Source organism: Podarcis pityusensis (genome assembly GCF_964106645.2).
Source record: "Podarcis pityusensis genome assembly, chromosome: 11".
Taxonomy (NCBI): domain Eukaryota; kingdom Metazoa; phylum Chordata; class Lepidosauria; order Squamata; family Lacertidae; genus Podarcis; species Podarcis pityusensis.
The window spans coordinates 13,941,644-13,961,273 of NC_138036.1; the positions used below are offsets into that span (position 1 = coordinate 13,941,644).

Sequence of the window (19,630 nt, forward strand, 5' to 3'; positions counted from 1 at the left end):
CTTGGAGAAGGGCAAAGTGCGACCTCCGGCTTCGGGGAGGAGCGCTATTGGTTGGCAAGCCTTGCCGCTTGGTGACCTTTGCGGGCGGAAGTGATTGGCTTTTCAGGGCAGCCGTCGTAGTTCAGGGCTCGCGGAAGTGGGGGAAGCTTGGGTGGCTGCATTGGTTCCGGTTCTGTGCATACCCGACACCCTCCTGTTATGTACTGAGTTGAATAGGATCCAAAATGCAGCAGTCTGATTCGTCCTAGAACAATGCAGCAGTATGATTGGTCCGCAGGAGCCACCCGATCCAGCTCCAGGTGGAAGTGAATCCACAACCTGATTGGCCTACAGGAGAATCTCGGAATTAGCCAATCACGTGGGGCCCATTGTGTAAAGAATGTATATAAAGCAGATATTTTGGGGGAACATTCATTCCTCGCTACTATAAGCTGAATAAAGAGCATGAAATCCACACTCGACTCCCAGTATATTTCATCTCCCATCCTGAAAGTTAGGAACTAGAATCGTATAATTTGCAGAGTTGGAATGGATCCTAAGGGTCATCCAGTCCAACTGCCTGCAGTGTAGGGATAGGCTGCTGGCCAAATCGAGGGATTTATGGATCTAACTGATTCACTAGCATAGCCTTGCAGAGTTGTGTGTTGTTGTGCGGCGTTTTTTTGTTTTTAAATCAATGCTTCTTGAGGTCATCTGAAGTAACTGCACATAGAGTTGCAATGACACCAAGTCCCACTGAAATCTATGGGCCAATAATTGACTTAAGTGCCATTCATTCCAGTGAGCCACCCACTCCTGCTGAACATTTGCGGGGTTAGGAGTGGTAGCGCCTCAAGAACTTCTGTAGGCAGTATAGAAAGTGTGACCTTCCTATAGCATCACGAACACAAATCATTATGAACGCCTGGAGGGGCCACAAACCTATGCATCACTTAGATGTCCTACTGAACTTGAACAGAGCTGATTACCACTTAACTACAGTCCTGTATTTCAGGTCTTTCTCACACACACTGCCAAGTTAGGGATCCTCTCCAAATACATGTATTTGAAAGGGTATGTGAAATGTCATGTATTTAAAGTCTGGGTAGCCAAGCACAGACTAGATTTACAAATTTGTGTGTATTTGTGTCTGTGCTTGGGCATAGCCAGGGGGGGTGGGGGGCAGGGAGCTGCAGCTGCCCCCCCAATCAATAATAATAATAAAAATACATAGCAAACGGAGGTTGTGTCCCCCTCTAACAAAAGGCCTGCCCCTTCCTAACAAAAATCCTGGCTATGCCCACGTGTGTGAGAGAGGAATTCCACAGGGGCTGTCCTGTTAATCTGCAATAAATCGTAATGGATTGCTTTGAAGTCACTTCAGCACCAGATGAAAAAAAAAATCCCCCCCCCCAACTGTCCCGCCCTGTCCTGTATTTTGCCTGAACTTCCATCCCTCTGTTAGGAGACAATGGATGAGTGCGCCTTTGGGGGTGAAGTAAGTGACTTCTTTGGGGCGCAACCCTGTGTGCATGGAGGTCCTGGGCTGCCCAGACAAGTTGCTTGGCCTCGCTGTGTGATCCACAGGAAGTAACCAAACAAACCCCTGTGCTGCAAAGAGAATGTCAGCAATGTCCAGGCAACATGATGACCATGTACATACGCAATAGACAATCTTTATAAAATTCCTTCAAACCGTAACAGGTACAAAATGAAATCTTTAGTCTCAAAGTATCTGAAAATCTTTAAATGAAGCGAGGTACCAGACTTTGTACGATGAAAGATAAGCTGTGAAGCTTTGTGTATTCAGCAAATATGATGTCCAACACTGAACAGTGATTTCGGGTATCGACTACTGTTTCATAGAATTCTTCGTCAGCGTGGTGGGAGGATATAGAACCCATCTTATTTCGAATGAATGTGTGTAAATGAAAATATCAAACGCTGTGGAACAGTGCTCATGTAATAATGTAGTCACTGCAGTACATTTGGCATAAGCAGAGACCAATTCTTAGGGAGCTGGACTAGAGGACCCTCAGGCTCCCTTTCCAACCCTCCAATACTATGATGGGGGGGGGGAGGTTATTGTTTTTGTTAGTTTTGCAAATGGGGAAGAAAGGCGACAGATACATTTAATAAATGATGATGATGATAAGGCTGCAACACTTCGCAGGTTTACCTGGGCAGGAGGAAGAGTTAAGCCCCCGACTGAGCGCCTTTTGCAACTAAACTAGCACACCTCCTGCGTGATTTGCACGCATTCGCCCCCATGTATTCCTCCTGCTGCCTTAAACCCCGCACCCTCTGCACCCACCGCGCGCATCTCCCCGCGCAGCGCCAGGCGAGGGCCGCAGGGAAGCGCGCCGGGGGCCGGGTCGCTGCTCCGTCTCCAGGGCAACGAGGCCTCCCCCTCCCTCCCTCCCTCCCTCTTGCCGCCAAGCGCCGCCCGGGCCTTTTGCGACACTTGCAGCGGGAGTCGCGGCAGCTGGAGGAGCCCGTCAGCTGATTTCCAGCGCCAGGCGTTGAGGCAGAGAGAGGGAGAGAGAGAAGGAGGGCGAGGGGCGGCAGGCGAGCCCGGAGGAAGGTGGGGGGCAAGCGGGGAGCCTCTTCTGCCGGCGGAGAGGCGGCCCCCGCCCACACCCAGGTAGGTGCTTCCCTGGGGCGGTGGGCGCAGCAGGACTCTCCCCAGACTCCCCTTGTCCTCCCCCATTGCTGAGTAATTTTGCTTTTTTGCTGCCTTCCTTCGCAGGTCGACCGAAGCGTCCTTCCCTCCTTAGAGTGTTCTCACCCCCCTCCTTTTAAAATAAAAAATTAAAAATTGCTGCTTTCTATTAGTATTACCTTTGGGTCCTTCCCCCACCCCACTCTAAGAAGCTCGCGTTGTGTGTGGGTTGGTACTTTTGGTTTTCAGGGCTCAGAGGCAACATCTTCCTATCTCTTCTTAGTTCCCACTTTTTTATATATAAAAAGAAGTAACAGAGGGGCACCCTCTCAACCAAGCGCCCCTTTTTGCCAACCTTGGCTCCACCCCCCCCAAACCCACGAGGGGATGCTTGGCTGGCAATGCCCCTCTTGTCAAATCCACCCCATTTCGTGCTTCTAGCCCCCTTCCTCCCTAGTGTCGCCTATCCTGCCCCTCGTATATTTTTTTGTTCTTGATTGTTATATCTCTAAGTGGGATCGCTTTCATTGCCAGTTGCTCGGCCTGAGGTGCTTCTAGGCTAGGAAGGGCAATGCCATTTTAAAAATAACTAGAAAAGCCATCAAAAGTCACAGTGTAAGGGGCTGATGAGCTTTCATGGGGGGCCCAGCTCCTTCGTATTCCTGAAACCACTCAAAAAGTGGTCTAAAGCGTGTCATTCCTGCTTTGGCCATTGATGATGGCTGGATTTGCTGTGGTACAGTTTTTGCCCTCTCCTTCAGCAGGAAGGTGCCACCCATATTCCCTCTGTGCCAAGTGCACTGCTGCCCTTCTCTTGACATTGGGGGGCAAGAGTGCCCCTTTCATAACCTCCAACACATCTTCAGATCCTTCCTTTTAACAATCAACTGCTTTCTGCTTGCTTCTGCCCCCCACCTTGCCTATAATGGCAACTGACACCTGTTGCCCAGTCTCCTTTGAGACTGATTTTGCCAGGCCTATCCTCAGCCCTGGAGTGGAAACTCCATTATTCTAGCGCCTCAGAATGGCACCCCATTGTTTACTCATACCATGTGTTGGTGAAAGTGAGGAAGAGCAGGTGACTCTGGAGTACTACATACAAAACAAACACCTATTACAGTGGTGCCTCGCAAGACGAAATTAATCCATTCCGCGAGTATCTTCGTCTAGCGGTTTTTTCGTCTTGCGAAGCACGGCTATTAGCGGCTTAACGGATTAGCGCTATTAGCGGTTTAGCGGCTATTAAAGGCTTATCGGCTTATCGGCTTAGCTGCTAAAAGGCTATTAAAGGCTTAGCGGCTTAGATAAAGGGGGGGAAAAGCGAAAAAAAAATCTCAAGACTCGCAAGACATTTTCGTCTTGCGAAGCAAGCCCATAGGGAAATTCGTCCTGCGAAGCAACTCAAAAACGGAAAACCCTTTCGTCTAGCGGGTTTTCCGTCTTGCGAGGCATTCGTCTTGCGGGGCACCACTGTATAGAGTTCAACCAGAGTCACTGTTATGCCTAGAATACTTCCCGGACTTCTGGGAAGATACCTCTTCTTTAATGGCTCCTCACAAAACCCTTCTCTCTGGTGGACTTGTGACTTGCATCTCCAGATCAGGATCTTTTGTTTGTAAATGCTACCTTGGCTGTTTGGTGCCCTGTTGCCCTTGTGGTGTGAAATCCCTTCTTCAGAGATGATGGCCACTGAACATTTGCTTGGCATGGTCTGGCAGGCTTAGTTGGCTGAGTTTCCACTGCAACATGAGCAGTGAGTTACTCCATTCTTACTGGTACAAGAAAAAAGCATCTATTTTCTGTGGGTGATGCAGTTGGGTGGCTGAACTTTCTTGGGCACTGATAGGGTGGCAGACTTTATCAGTCCTTTCCAGCTGTTTCTTTTCCCTGCAAACAATGTGACTCTTACCTCTAGAAAATTGTTGGTTATTTGAAATTTCCCTCACTCCCCAAAGATCAGCTTAAGTGAGTGATAAATAATAAACAATTGATACACTTAGGAACTTGTTTTTTGGTAGTTGTCACTTGGCATTCTGGCATTCCCTTTCTCCTTGTTCAAGTGGGTCTGTAGCAGAATTTCAACCTACATTGTTACTGAAACCTTTAATCTTATGATTTGAGGCCATCATAATGCATTGTAACTTATTTCTTTACATATTAGCTGTTGATCCCATTATGAGACAGAGAAGTGGTGTGTCTGGAAGAGAGGTATGTGAGGAGCTTGTATGAAAAAGGATAAAATATCAGGGTAAATTACTCTGTGTATGGCTTGAGAGAGCACAAACATTAGAAATTCAGCAGTTTTATGTTGAAGGTATGTGAGATGCTGTGAAGATGACAGCTTTGTTATTCAGGTGATATAGGAGGAAATCCCAGGTGGCAGGAAAGTTCTGACAAGAGGAAGGTAGGATGGCTCAGGAGGGGATTTAGCAAAGTTTTAAAGAAATTGCAAGAGGGACAGAGGCATAATGCATGCTTCTTGTATTTATGAATAGCTGTTTTATCCACGTCTTCTGTTCTATGGCCTAGCTGCTAGGTGTGTGTAGCCACCATCTACTTCGAAACAGGAGGTGCACTTGCACCCCTCAGTAGATTTGTGCAGATCAGTTAGGGATAGTTACCACACCTGTCTGCTGATAAAATAATTAAACCGATGTGTGGGGAGGACCAATTTGCATTGCTATTAGGGTGCTGGGCTTCTTCCACAGTTCTGTGCCTACTTAATTTCCCCCCTGTTTGCTTCTGCTGTCAAATCAGTGGCTTCTTTGGGAGTGGGGATATTTGTTTGGGTGGCAGGGATGAGGTCTCTGAACTGAGCACACCCCTAGTTTAGCAGCTTCTTATTCTCTCCCTATCGAGCCAGCTGGAATTGGCAAGAAGCAAAATGTCCTGAGAAACTAGCTTGAGTTAATTAACACAAGCGCATTGGAAGAACCTTTTGTTCTATGGCCACTGAATAGCGTGTGATTTTAATTGTTGCTGTGTAACGTCTGAGCATTTTAATCTAAATACAAGTTCATATTTCATCCCGCTGAGTTTTGAATTGGTTCAGGTGTTGGTATATAACCTTTCTGCTATCATAACTGTTACTTAAGTATAGTAAACGCATGGTATAAACATTCAGTTGGTCAATTAGCTAATTTATTTCTTATATTTCCAACATCTGTAAGATCGCTGTCATTAATACAGGCAGACAATATACATCAAAAGTCGCACTAAGCATAGTGGGGCTTACATCTGTGTAAACATGCATAGAATTGCTCTGTAGGTCATTCTTGGAGGAAATGGGATGACAAAGGTGTAATAAACTTCAGATCAATAATATAATCTCTTTGGGAATAGAAGCTTCGGGCAAAGCCTTTAAATCAGTTTCTTATAGAACAATGTTTTGGTGGCACACCCCAGGACAAATAGATGTATCACAAATATTTTTGCATGCTTTATTGACAAGAAACCCGTGAATAATCAAGGTGTAAGGCAGGGGTAGACAAACATGTCCCTGTTCAGATTATGATGGGCTACAACTCCCGTTATACCTGACTGCTGATGGTACTTGCTGGGGCTGAAGGTCGCTGATGGCAGCAGTTTTCCCACATCCTTCTGTAAGGTTTCCCAAAATGCCAGTTCCAACCCACGAAATTCAAGCAAAGTTGCAGCTCTCTTGACTCCTGAAGTGCTCAGTTGCATCGATAAAGTAGAGAGTTTGTGGAGAAGAGGCAGAGGATAGTATGTACAGCTAGATAGGAAGGTGAATGTGATGGAGGTGTTGTGAGGGTTCGAGGAACAGAGGAGGTGCTGAATCAATGCTGCTAATGACATAAGAGCTAGGTGAACATGAGGTATTTCCCATCTGTTCAACCTTGAAATCTCATTGTGTATCCCCACCCCCCAAAAGAGATATGTTGATTCACCTTTTCAAGTGAGAGCACATTTCCAAAAAGTTTGGAAAAACTGTTTCAACTGTGTTGGAGATATTGGAGAACAAGAGCATGCACACACATAATGAAGCAAAGTACTGTATTGATACAAACTGCATAAAAAAAAAATCACCCTGTCACACAACCTTTAACTGTGTACATATTTCTGCAAACAGTTATTCTATATACATATTAACAGAGCCAACATGGTATATACAGAGGTTAGAGTGTTGCACTTGAACACAGGAAATCCCACTGAGCTATAAAGCCAACTGTGTGTGCTTGTTGTGCAGTTCACAGAGGGTTGACCTATGACAACCCAGTGATAGATCAGTGGAGTGTTGCAAGTTGTACTTTCAGGAGTTAGTAATTTCCTTTCACAGCCATGTTTCTGTCTTCTGGTGAGCAAAAGCCAGAAAATACTGAAGTAATGCTAGACATGAAGAAAAGACTGAGACACTGAGAACTAGTGTGGTAGAATAGCTGGAGTGCTCAGTTTGAATGGGCCTACCCAGATCCAAATCCTGTCTGAGCCATAAAGCTCATTTGATGTCTTCAGCACTTCCTTTCATCCTAGCCTCTGCCACAGAATCTGTAGTGCAAGTGCATGGCATTGCTGAGCATGCTTACTCTAGTGGACTTACTCTTGAGGAAGTATGTGTTGAATACAAACTTCAGGGATGGTTATGATGATTAATTTTGCCATGGTGAAAAATACCCCTGTGATTCCTTACGAATACAACTCTTTATGCATTAGGGCCATGAAATACAAATCTCTCTGTGTAACATGTGCCATGAATATGTGTTATAAGGTAGTATTCTAGATCCGTTGAGGACCTCTTGAACAATCAATGTGAGCTTGCTTTAGAACGGAGATACAACTCAAGATTGTGGGGGAAGTTCCCTTTTTCATTCTTGGGTTAGTAAAACAAATTATGAATGGTATGGGAGCTGTCTTCATGAGCAGAACTTATGATTTCAGAAAACATAAATGATTATTTCAAAAAATTATGGATTTGAACTCTGAATTCACAAGTGTGATGAATAATTTGTGTTGTGACAGCTTGAAAGAGTCTCTTTTTTTTGCTTGAAACTATGAAGCATGTTTCCAATAGTGTACCTGAATGAGTGTGTGGAGGGAATAATTTTAACAGTAATGTGCTTTTTATAGTAATCTTAAACCAACACATTGCTTAAAACACTGCAGGACAAAAATTCATCTTGGGGATGAATTTTGCAAATATTTGCGCATGTGTGCCTGTTTTCTTAACAGCAAGTGGAGGTGCATGCCTGGGGATCATTGGATCTTGACTGTTTTCACACACTAACACCCCATCCTGTGGAATTCTATCCATTATTTTTCATCTGCACATTCAGAATGAATTTTAGGAACCAAAAAGTCGTATTGAAAAATACAACTTTCAAGAAGTCTGGTCCCAAATACAACAACTAGGCATTCTGTTTTGGTGACTGTAACCCTGGTTAAAGGGGCTATTTGGCACCTAGCTTATATATCAGTTTCTAATGCTCCCTGTGAAAAGGAAGAACAGAGGGAGGGAGGCAAAGACAGCACCAGGGCTTGCTCCAGTTGGACTGCCTCCACCTGCCTGGCCAAGTTCACATTTCTATACCGTATTTTTCCATGTATAAGACGATGCTTTTTGCTTTAAAAAATTAGGCAAAAATTGGGTGCCGTCTTATACATGGATAGTGAATGCAGAGGGGGGACGTGCGATTAATGGCAGCAGCAGGCAGGAGATTGGGCGGGCGATTGGTGGCTTCGGAAAGGCCTGCTGTTGATACCTGTGGCTGCAGCAGTTGGGCAGGCAATTGGCGGCTGTGGCAAGGCAGGCAGGCAATTGGCAGCTGCGGCAAGTGGATGGGTGGGCTGTTGGTGGCAGTGAGTGGGCCGGCAATTGGCAGCTGAGGCGAGGTGTGCGATTGGCAGTGGCTGTGGCAAGCGATCGGCAATGGTGGGCAGGTGGGTGAGTGATTGGCGGAAGTGATCTCCCCCACCCCCCAAAAAAGCTAAACAACTTAATTTCTTAATTTCAGGTTTTTAAAAAATAGGGGTTGTCTTATACATGGGGGCGTTTTATAGATGAAAAAAATACGGTAATTTGCTTTAGCACTTAAAAACTGGGTGCCTTGGCAGAAAGGTGGTTTATAAATGCAATAGATTAATAAATCAGTGCCAGTTATTAACATGGTTCCTTTTGTCTTTTGCCCCACTCCTCCTCTCATCCTTTGTCCTTTTATATGCCTCTGACATCGCTGAATATATAGTATGGGTTGACCATACAGTAATGCTCTATGGAAATCGGAGAGAACAGATTGAACACAACAGACAATATAAAAACCAAAAAGCTGTGCAAAGTGCTGCAGCTATACTTTGTGTGTGTAAATTTTTAATAAACTTTTTCAAAAGTTTTCACAATAACCTTAAAATCAAATACATTGTTTCGTAAGTTGACTTCCCTGCCTCACCTCCACAGTGTTTTTACTCAAACATTTTCTACTGCATTATTTCTTTATGTATCACAAAAAGTTTCTCTATTGCAATTGTTTTGTCATTTTTCTTCTGCTGCTTTTATCTTGAGTCCTGCCCGCGATTTCATTTGACTGTAATTTTTTTTAATAGCCCATGAAAGGCCTCCATTCTTCTATGAAAAGTTTGTCGTCTCTCAATTTTGCTTTCAGTTTTGCCATTTCTGCATTGCTTTCAAAAGCCGCTCCTCCTTTGTTGGAACCTTCCCTTCTTTCCATTTCTGTGCGTGTTTTGAGATTACAATTCCCATCATCCCTGACCACTGTTCCTGCTGGCTAGGGATCATGGGAGTTGTAGGCCAAAAACACCTGGAGGGCAGAGGTTGAGGAAGCCTGTTCTAGTTGCTGTTGTCATATGCAGAGTAAGGATTTTCTTTGGAGCATCTGTTCCTATTACACCTATAAGGAAAGGAAGATGAAGCAAAGGGAGTTAAAATTTATTACTATCTCATTTCCTCCTAAGGAAGCTTTGGTTTTGTTGACAAAGGAGTCGACTGGTTTCATTTTCTAAACCAGGGTATCCACTTAGTTTTGGGAGCTGCATCAGTCCCCACCACTTCCATATATTCAGTGAGAAGTTCATGTGAACAGGGGGAAATGTACCCGTATTTTTCGCTCTATAAGACACACCAGACCATAAGACGCACCTAGTTTTTGGAGGAGGAAAACAAGAAAAAAAATATTCTGAATCTCAGAAGCCAGAACAGCAAGAGGGATCAATCCCTCTTGCTGTTCTGGCTTCTGTGATAGCTGCACAGCCTGCATTCACTCCATAAGACACACACACATTTCCCCTTACTTTTTAGGAGGGAAAAAGTGAGTCTTATAGAGCAAAAAATACGGTAATTTAACTTACATCCAAGGTCTCCACTGTGTGCCTTTCTAATGAAAACAAAGGGAGGTATTTTAATGTTTATTATAAGTTGTATAACTTGCAAAGATCTAAGTTCTTGCATGTTTGGAAAGTCTTAAATCCTTCGCAATTTAGTTTTCGCATTGTTTGAAAAAGATTAAGTTTGCAACTATTGGAAGCCTGAGATACTGCAGGCTGATGAGCCTGCTAGAAGGAAGGCATATGAATGCACAGATGAGTTAATGTTTGTGTTTATTGGCACATTATCAGAGTTCTTTCCCTCAGCTGTGTTGAGGGATTACCCTTATAAGTAGTGGCATAGCTAATTTTCCAGGTCAGTTCAATCTTTGGCCCTCCTGCGGATAATGATAGCCTGATTACTGATCGTTGATGTGGATTGGTCTCCATGGCAACTAGGTCTGAAACTGCCTCCTTAATTTCCTAAAAGCCCTCAAACAACCAGGCTCAGAATAGTGATTTGGATTTTTATTTGCAGCACTTTGTCAAAACTAAATAATGTTCAAATCCATTAAATACAAGTGCATAGAGTATTATTGCTGTGTGGGGCATTCATGCCTTCAATTTGGCCCTTTTTTCCTCAGCTCGCCCAGCAGAAGTTCCTAACAAATACAGCAAAAAAAAATTTTTTTTGTCAACACGCATTTCTTCCCATATAATCTTCTGGTACTTAAAAATTACCAGAGAACTCAACCATTTCCTTCCGAACCTTTTTTGAATATAAAGGGCACAGTGGACACAACAATGATCTTCAATAGCGATATAAATAAAGCTGAATGTTTCTGAATCTTCCTGTTACCACCAGAATGGAGCACAATTGCTTCAAAACCGGCTCTAATCATTTGTCTCCACACCAGCTCATTTGAGCTTTGCAGGATTCCAAGCTTAATTCTACAGCTATTGATTTTTCAATACAGTTTTCTCTCTCTCTTTCTCTCTTTCCATACTTTAATACAAGCCTTTACCTGTAGGAAAATATAAGCGATACTGAGATTTCCTCTAAATATAAAGCTATAATCTTGGATATTATTTATTGTGATGATGGTATTATTGTGTATTTATCCTAATTTCCAAGGATATGACTAGTTGTAGTAGAGAACACCATGTGATAAGTGCCCATGGAGCTGTGCTGTGTGGGGCTTACGTACCAGATTAATCTTACTATTCTGAGTGCCATTTGCAATCTTGTTCTAAAACTTTTATCACTTGCTTTATATGTGTACTTATGGTTCATCAGTTGAGGTTGGTGTGCAGATGAGTCCCCAAAATACCTTGGCTCAACTCTTGAGGTGCAATGAAGTGGGTGTTCAGATCCCAAAACCTTTATTTGTTGGCTCGTTGGTAGTAAGACTGCTATGTGACATACAGTGGTACCTCAGGTTAAGAACTTAATTCGTTCCAGAGGTCCGTTCTTAACTTGAAACTGTTCTTAACCTGAAGCACCACTTTAGGTAATGGGGCCTCCTGCTGGTGCCGCGCCGCCCAAGCACGATTTCTGTTCTCATCCTGAAGCAAAGTACTTAACCCGAGGTAATATTTCTGGGTTAGTGGGTTCTGTAACCTGAAGTGTCTGTAACCTGAAGCATCTGTAACCCGAGGTACCACTGTACAGTCTATTAGGATCAACTGAGCTGAACCTTGCATCACACTTCAAAATGCAGATTTGAGTCATGGCTTGAGCATACAGGTGTATAATTTAGTCTTCTCCAATCACCACCTAGTGCTTGTTTGCTTTAAACAATTATCGTTTAAACAGATTAATAATGAATAAAGATTTAACATTTATTTTGCCCCCTTGTATGCTGTCAAATTACAGTTTATGTAAGTAGCTTTCATTGTATTCAGACCTGGCTTTTGCCCTTAATTTAAGCTTGCTTTAAAAAGTGTCAGTTTTGCTCTTCATTCGCTTCCTTTCAACCTTTTGGTATCTAAACTTTCCCATTGGCAATTACATAGGCCACATGTCACCAGGCCAGACCCATAGAATTGTAGAGTTGGAAGGGACCGCAAGGGTCATGTGGTCCAACCCTCTGCAGTACTGGAATCTTTTGCTCAATGTAGGGCTCAAACCTATAACCCTGAGATTAAGAGTTTTATGCTCTAGTGACCGAGCCATCCCTTGAAGCTGGGAACTAGGATTAATTAGGCACAAAAAAATAACAAGATGAATGATAAATAGGGGCTATACAGTGGTACCTCTAGTTATGGACACGATCCGTTCCGGGGTGCTGTTCACACCCTGAAAAGTCTGCAACTACAAGTGAAACTCGGAAAATTAGAATATCGTGGAAAAGTTCATTTATTTCAGTAATTCAACTTAAAAGGTGAAACTAATATATGAGATAGACTCATGACATACAAAGTGAGATATGTCAAGAATTATTTGTTATAATTGTGATGTTCATGGCGTACAGCTGATGAAAACCTCAAATTAACAACCTCAGAAAATTAGAATATTAAATGAAATCAGCAAAACAAGGACTGCAAATAGAGCAATATTGGACCTCTGAGAAGTAGAAGCATGCACATGTACTCAGTACTTGGTTTGGGCCCCTTTTGCATCAATTATTGCCTCAGTGCGGCGTGGCATGGATGCTATCAGCCTGTGGCACTGGTGAGGTGTTATGGAAGACCAGGAAGCTGAGTACATGTGCATATATGCAAATAAAGGCTTGACATATCTCACTTTGCATGTCATGAGTCTCTCTCATATATTAGTTTCACCTTTTAAGTTGAATTACTGAAATAAATGAACTTTTCCACGATATTCTAATTTTCCAAGTTTCACCTGTAGACACTTCCGGGGTTGCCGTGTTTGCAACCCGAAAATCCGCAACATGAAGCAAACACAACTAGAGGTATGACTGTATATATATTTAATATCCCATGCACTTTGAATCACGCTTTGAATCTATTTGGTCCTTTTCCTTCTTGTCCTTGGAATCTTCTTTGCTTGTGGTTCCTAGAGTTGAATATATGCTCCACCTTTCTTTCCTTTACACTTCTGGAGGGCTGAACAGTTATTTTCTTGCTTTGTTAAAGTCCAAGTTTTATGTACTGCAAATGCATTCCACAGGTAGGAGGATAACATATAGAATCAGGGACTGGGTAAAAGCGGTTTATAGGTTAAAAAAAAAGGTAAAGGACCCCTGGACGGTTAAGTCCAGTCAAAGGTGACTATGGGGTTGCGGTGTTCATCTCGCTTTCAGGCCGAGGGAGCCGGCATTTGTCTGCAGACATCTTTCTGGGTCATGTGGCCAGCAGGACTAAACTGCTTCTGGTGCAACGGAACACCGTGACGGAAACTGGAGTGCAAGGAAACTCCATTTACCTTCCCGTCGCAGCGGTACCTATTTATCTACTTGCACTGGCATGCTTTCAAATTGCTAGGTTGGCAGGAGCTGGGACCAAACAACGGGAGCTCACCCTGTCGTGGGGATTCGAACCGCCAACCTTCCGATTGGCAGGCCCAAGAGGCTCAGTGGTTTGCACCACAGCGCCACCCGCGTGGATAAAACTGGAGGTGATTGTTGTAGGAACTGGGGAGGTAAATGCATCACTAGAATTTTACTTACAACAATCCCCCTAACCCTGTGACGTTATATCGTGACATGAGGATTCAGGGTGGGGCTTATTTAGATAGGAGTACACTTCAAATCTCAGAGGTTGGAATCTCTAGGGCCAGTTGAAGCTTCTACTTACTTGAATGGTGTTCCCAGGTGTACCCTTTCTCCCCCTTCCTATATAAAGTGAATAGCTGCCATTCATTCACTTGTGGGTGACATTTCCCTGATATCTCAAGCCTTGCTGAAGGTATTCACATTGGGAGTGCTGTGTCTCTTTAGCACAGAGAAATGTTGCTTACTCCCCTCGCAATCTGCAAGAATGATAGGCATTGTATTAGGGATATATATATATATATATATATATATTACTACACACACACGCACACACACACACAGTGGTACCTCGGGTTACATACGCTTCAGGTTACAGATGCCTCAGGTTACAGACTCCGCTAACCCAGAAATAGTTGTTGTTGTTGTTGTTTAGTCGTTTAGTCGTGTCCGACTCTTCGTGACCCCATGGACCAGAGCACGCCAGGCACTTCTGTCTTCCACTGCCTCCCGCAGTTTGGTCAGACTCATGTTTGTGGCTTCGAGAACGCCAGAAATAGTACCTCGGGTTAAGAACTTTGCTTCAGGATGAGAACAGAAATTGCGCAGCAGTGGCGCGGCGGCAGAGGGAGGCCCCATTAGCTAAAGTGGTGCTTCAGGTTAAGAACAGTTTCAGGTTAAGAACAGACCTCTGGAACGAATTAAGTACGTAACCAGAAGTACCACTGTATATATAGTGTTAGCCAGCTGAACAAAAAGCTTTTCATTTGCAGGGGCTTGATGTGGACAGAAATGTGTTTATATGACACTGATGGTAATTAGACTTCGGTGAGAGGTCAGAGGTGCAAGATCCACATAGCATTTCCTGGAAAAGGGGATGTCTTAGTTACACTATCTGCTTATAATAAACAATAATTTTCTTTCCTTTTTGTTGTATAACCATTAATCTTCCTTTATCAAAATTTTCCTTAAAAATTCAAGAAGTAAGCAACCTATCGACTCGTTTTGGCATAGTGCTCACAGTTGTAGTTCCTGTTGTCATATTTAGTGAAAGAATTAAGTAAGGGAGTGCACACTGATTGTGTAAATGGGAAATAAAGCATAGCAGATTCTAATTTGGAAGTAAACTCTTTGTACTTGAAGTCCAGGAGAGTTAGTATCTTTTAGGTGGCATTGTTCTGCTAATTGAAATTAATTGACCTAATTTAGTCATGTTTATTAATTTCAGTGGGTCTTCTCTAAGTTGAACCTAGTTGTATACACTTTCGTTTGGCGTGATTGTGACTGTGTTATTTTGTGTCTGTGGAAATTTACAGAGGAAACTATAAATAAAAACAATGAAAAGACTAATATGCTGCTGAAAAAAACTTGGAAGGCTTAAAGCCTTTTACAGACTCAGTGGAAGTTGGATTGAGTTTTCTTTCGGCAGAACAGAGTGTTGGGACCTTCTGACGGTCCTGAGAAAGTGATTTCTTAATGACATATTTTCAGGTTCTCCAAGCCAAGGGTAGGGGACCAGCACGGGTCTTGCAGAAAATATGTGCTTCAGAGTATAATTATTCATAGCCCGAAAGCTTCAGGACTGTTTGTTAGCAGATTAATATGTTTGTGACTGTACTTTTCCATCATTGATGTGATAATATTGATTTTTTTCACTGAGATATATTTGGTATTCTAAATGTACTGTTAAAGAAGCCTGCACTGTTCCAGCCGACCAGCCCTATCCTCTGTCAAAATGAGCTTTCACTTCTTGAAAATGAAGATAGTACTAAAAGCGTTCAGATCCCGCGCTAAAAAAACGAAAGGAAACAGGTAGTTGTAAAAACAAGATTCCTTCTTTGACTAGATTTAATATTTCCTTTCTGAAAGCTTGGTGTTGGTTGCTTGCTATGTAGATGTTTATAGCGGCTTATTGGTCCTGTTCATTATGGTATTCCATAATTTTGGGGAATTTTGTGCAATTCTATGCCGAAATGTGTTTGATAACTTCCATGTCTCCTGAGTTCTACAAGGACAGATGTAATGAAGTTTGCAATGCTATATGAATGAAGGAAGAGTGGTATTAAATTCATTACCTTAAATGTGTTTTGGGAAAGTCGCAGAAGGGCAGTGTTTTAATTTTTTTTTGAAAGCTGAATATATTGGTGTTTGCCTCTTGTTTTAAAGAAGTAATCTGTTTTGGATGAATATATATTGTAATTTTATTAGGCAGAAATAAATAAATAAATTGAGGAAATGTGTACCTTTTTCAGTTGTGTTACTTACTCAGTGCTGCAGTAGTGCATAGATATCTTGAGCACCTAAAATAGGGTGCTGTGAAATTAGAAAGTTCAGTTCTGTCCAGGTCTAGTACCTTAAGCGTATGGTGTTTTATTCTGTACAAATAATACCTGCAGATCATCATTCTGGGACCATTGCCCACTTAGGGTATAATACTCTACATATCTCCTCAGAACTGAGTCCCATGTAAGTGAATATACTGTATGATTGCAGCCTTGAAGCTGATTCTTGTTTTGTGTGTTTTGCCCTGCTCTCTGTCCAGATTGTGTGGTTCTTCGTATGTGATTGGTTTAAACATGTTTTATGCCAAAGGGAAGATGTGTAGTTTAGATAACAGAGGCTGATGTAAACAGAAGTTGTTCAGAGGACTGAAATAAATTGGCAAGCTTTGAATAAGCTATATTCAAAATTTATTGACTTTAAACACTATCAGAGCAGTTGCAGCACAGCACATGAAAGACGCACAAAACTTTTTGTATTGGAGAAGGAAGAAAACATGGCCATTTTGGAGCAGAAAATAATTTTGGTAGTCCAGCTAGTCCACCAACTTAAGTAACAAAAATTCCCTTCAGCATGCTGTTGGATATTCTGGCTCAAGACATTTGCAGGTCTTGCCTGAATTACTTCACGGAGAGGCTGAGGTATTGCAGTGTGCTTTGGTGCGATTAACAAACCCTGTTCTTGCAAATTTTAGTCCAGCTGCCAGTAACGCTAACAAATAAATGGCTTTAGGTGACCAGAAATTTTGGAAGGTGGTTTAGCGTGATAAACTTTGGGAGTCTGATTTGTATGCAGGGTCAGGGCCTGTGAGGGTTAGGAAAAGGACCTAGATTGTCACAGGGCAGGGCCGGCCCTCCAATGAGGCAAGTTGAGGCAGCTGCCTTGGGGGACAGAAACCCCAGAGGCAGCACCTGCTGCATCACCCAAGTAAGCGAGGTTTCGGCGGATGATGGGTGGTGCGGCAGCACCTTCCTGTTTCTCCTCAGGTGGCGAAATGGGATGGGCCGCCTCTGTCAGGACTCAGAAGGCAAAGCCTTTTCTGAAAAGGCAATCTGGCCAAATCTGTTTGAGGATTGAGGTGAAAGTGAAGGCTGGGGAGCCAAACTGAAGCCTGTTCCACAAAGGCAGTGGGACAGGTGGAGACAGGGAACTGGGGGAGGCTTTCAGAGCCAGAGAAATTTGCACTGGCAAATTATAGCTGGGGTGGCGAAATGGATGGAAAGGTAGGATTGGGTAGGAACGAGTGCCGGATTTACGTATAAGCTAGACAAGCTACAGCTTAGGGCCTACTCTGTTGGGGACCCCCCAAAAAATACATTCGACACAAAAAACAGTGACAATTTGCTGTTGACAAAGGACAGCTAGACGTATAAAAGGCCCCATTACCTTCAGTAGCGTAGGGCCTTGTCAAACCAAAATCCGGCCCTGGTAGGAACCAGTTGCAGTTTTGAGCACGGCTAAGAGCCAGCAAATGTTCTTGGGCTCCAGGAAGCTTGTGGCTTTTGATAGGGAGAAGGACGGCTACATATTTGTGTGTGGCAAATGATCTTGGTGGCATGGTGCTTCTCAGTTATGTCAGACAGGGTTGTATCTGATAGTGCAGCCTGCCCAAAGCAATAGGTACGATGCTGTGATATAAGTCAAATTTGTATTGACTTGTACAATGTGTGTTTATCTACTTGGATGTTCTGTGCCCTTATATTGTTGGCTGCATCAAGAATTACTCTGTGTAATGATTTAGAGTAAGAGGGACCATTGTGGTGTTATTCTTAAATAATGAAATAATCTTAAAAACAGGTACGGTGGAAGCTGCTTCATCTTCCCTTGGAAAGGTCACATTTTGCTGTGTAATTTTCCTATGGCAGCACAAATTAAGTTTTTTTAAAAGGTTTTTTTTTTTTTGATGGCATACCAAATTAGCTGTTTACCACTGAAGTGATGATGCATTGAAGGGTGAAATAATAGCCAGCTGTTGTCTCTCTTCCTGAAGCACAGGCTCTGTGTGTACTGCAAAAAAACCAGAGAAAATCAGAAAAAGGGAGGCCAGTAATTGCCCCACAAAGTACAAATGTCAATATTGCAAGACATCACTTACCTCCTCTGACTATTTTTTTACTTAATGGTAAGAAAACCATTTTTAAAATAGTGTACAGACTTTTATCAAATAGAATCCAAATATTTGTTTTAAAAAAATCTTCAGAAAGCATTCAGTTGTAACAGATGTAACAAAAAACCAGTCTGTGTGTATATGTTCATTTTTTGTAATTGTTTTTGGTTCATATCCTGAAGATTATTTTTTTTATATACTCTATATCTGCCTGGGTCTTTCTTTGATTTTAGAAATCAAACTGCCATGGATGCATGACTTCCTCTCTACAAACGCAGTTCGTACAGTTGTATTGGTCTGTATCTATGGCTCAGTCACAGTCTTAGTGTGTTGTGCAGATGAGGCCTCTGTGTATCGTTTGGAGAAAGAAACTGAACATCATCTTACTTGACTTGAGAACTTCTGAAATATTTATTTCCCAATGATGATTTCTTTTGGGCCACAGCTGATAATAGACAACATGCACTTTCTTTTCCCTAAATGACTGGTGGAGAAGCAAGGCATCAGTACATTAACACATCAGTTTCTTTAATTAAATATTGAAGAACCCTTCATTACAAACTCAATGTTGAGTATTCCACTGCCCCTCTCCTGGTAACCTTAACTCATTTGGAATTTTGCTGGGTGAATAAACAAGTTAAAGAGCTTTCAAACAGGTTTTTGTGTGTGTGTGTTTTTGGTGGCACATGCAATGGTATTGAACCGAGATGCATTTCTGTAGAATGCTCTTTGATGTTTAAATGCATCACATATCTTATCTCAATACTAATAAAATTAGTTGGGTTATTCTTTACTTTTGGAATCGAAATAAGAAGCCATTTTGGCATGTATATCAATTAATCATCATCATTATGCATATTGCATTTACAGGTGTGATACCATAATGGCGGGCAACAGTTTGGTCCTTCCAATTGTGCTATGGGGACGCAAAGCTCCTACTCACTGTGTATCGGCCATCCTACTAATGGATGATGTGTCAATGATTGTAACGGGATGTCATGATGGACAGATATGTCTCTGGGACCTCTCTTCAGATCTGGAGGTAAGTTAACTGTGCACTATATGATGTCTTTCACGATGCCTAGGTTTGTTTAAATGTAATTAATGCCCTGTTTTGCAGAAACACAATTTAAACACATTTCTGAACATTTATAATCAGATTTGAGTGTGTGTCTGGTAACCTACAGATAAGGCATGGTTACGGTATGCATGCGTCTTCCAAAGCAAAACCTTGCTGCTTGAGCTGATGCATAACAATCAATATATATTATTGATATTCATAGGGTTGCTTTTGTAGGAGAGAGTGTTGATTTTTTTTATCATTAGCATGGAAAATCAATGAATTCTGCTGGAAAGCGGCTCTGTTGGGTTCTCCCTTCCCCCTGACCTTTTGGAGGTCAACCTGCTAGATCAATTTAACATGAATAACTAATGCAGATGCTGAAGCTGGGAATGCATTGTCTCTTGTAAACAATTCTGCTTGTAAAACTGCACTCCTCGTCCGCTTGTGTGTTGTTGTTTTTTTGGTTTGTGGTATAGTTAGGTGGTGGTGGTATTTGCAGTAAGCTTTTAAAGATCGTGCAGGCTTGAATGCCAAATAAATAAACTAGAAGCTGAAGTTCACATCTTCTGTATGCCATGACATGTTCT

At 42.5% G+C, this 19,630-nt stretch overlaps 1 protein-coding gene across 1 annotated transcript in view; it reads left to right on the forward strand.

Moving 5' to 3' along the window:
- Positions 1–2,426: 2,426 nt before the first annotated feature.
- The window catches only part of WDR7 (WD repeat domain 7), a 202,759-nt gene continuing 185,555 nt past the window's right edge, over positions 2,427–19,630 (forward strand). The window contains exons 1-2 of the mRNA XM_080972111.1: positions 2,427–2,623; positions 18,851–19,022. Of these exons, the coding sequence (XP_080828237.1) occupies positions 18,864–19,022 (159 nt within the window). The 5' untranslated portion in view covers positions 2,427–2,623; positions 18,851–18,863. The remainder of the gene's footprint in view (positions 2,624–18,850; positions 19,023–19,630) is intronic.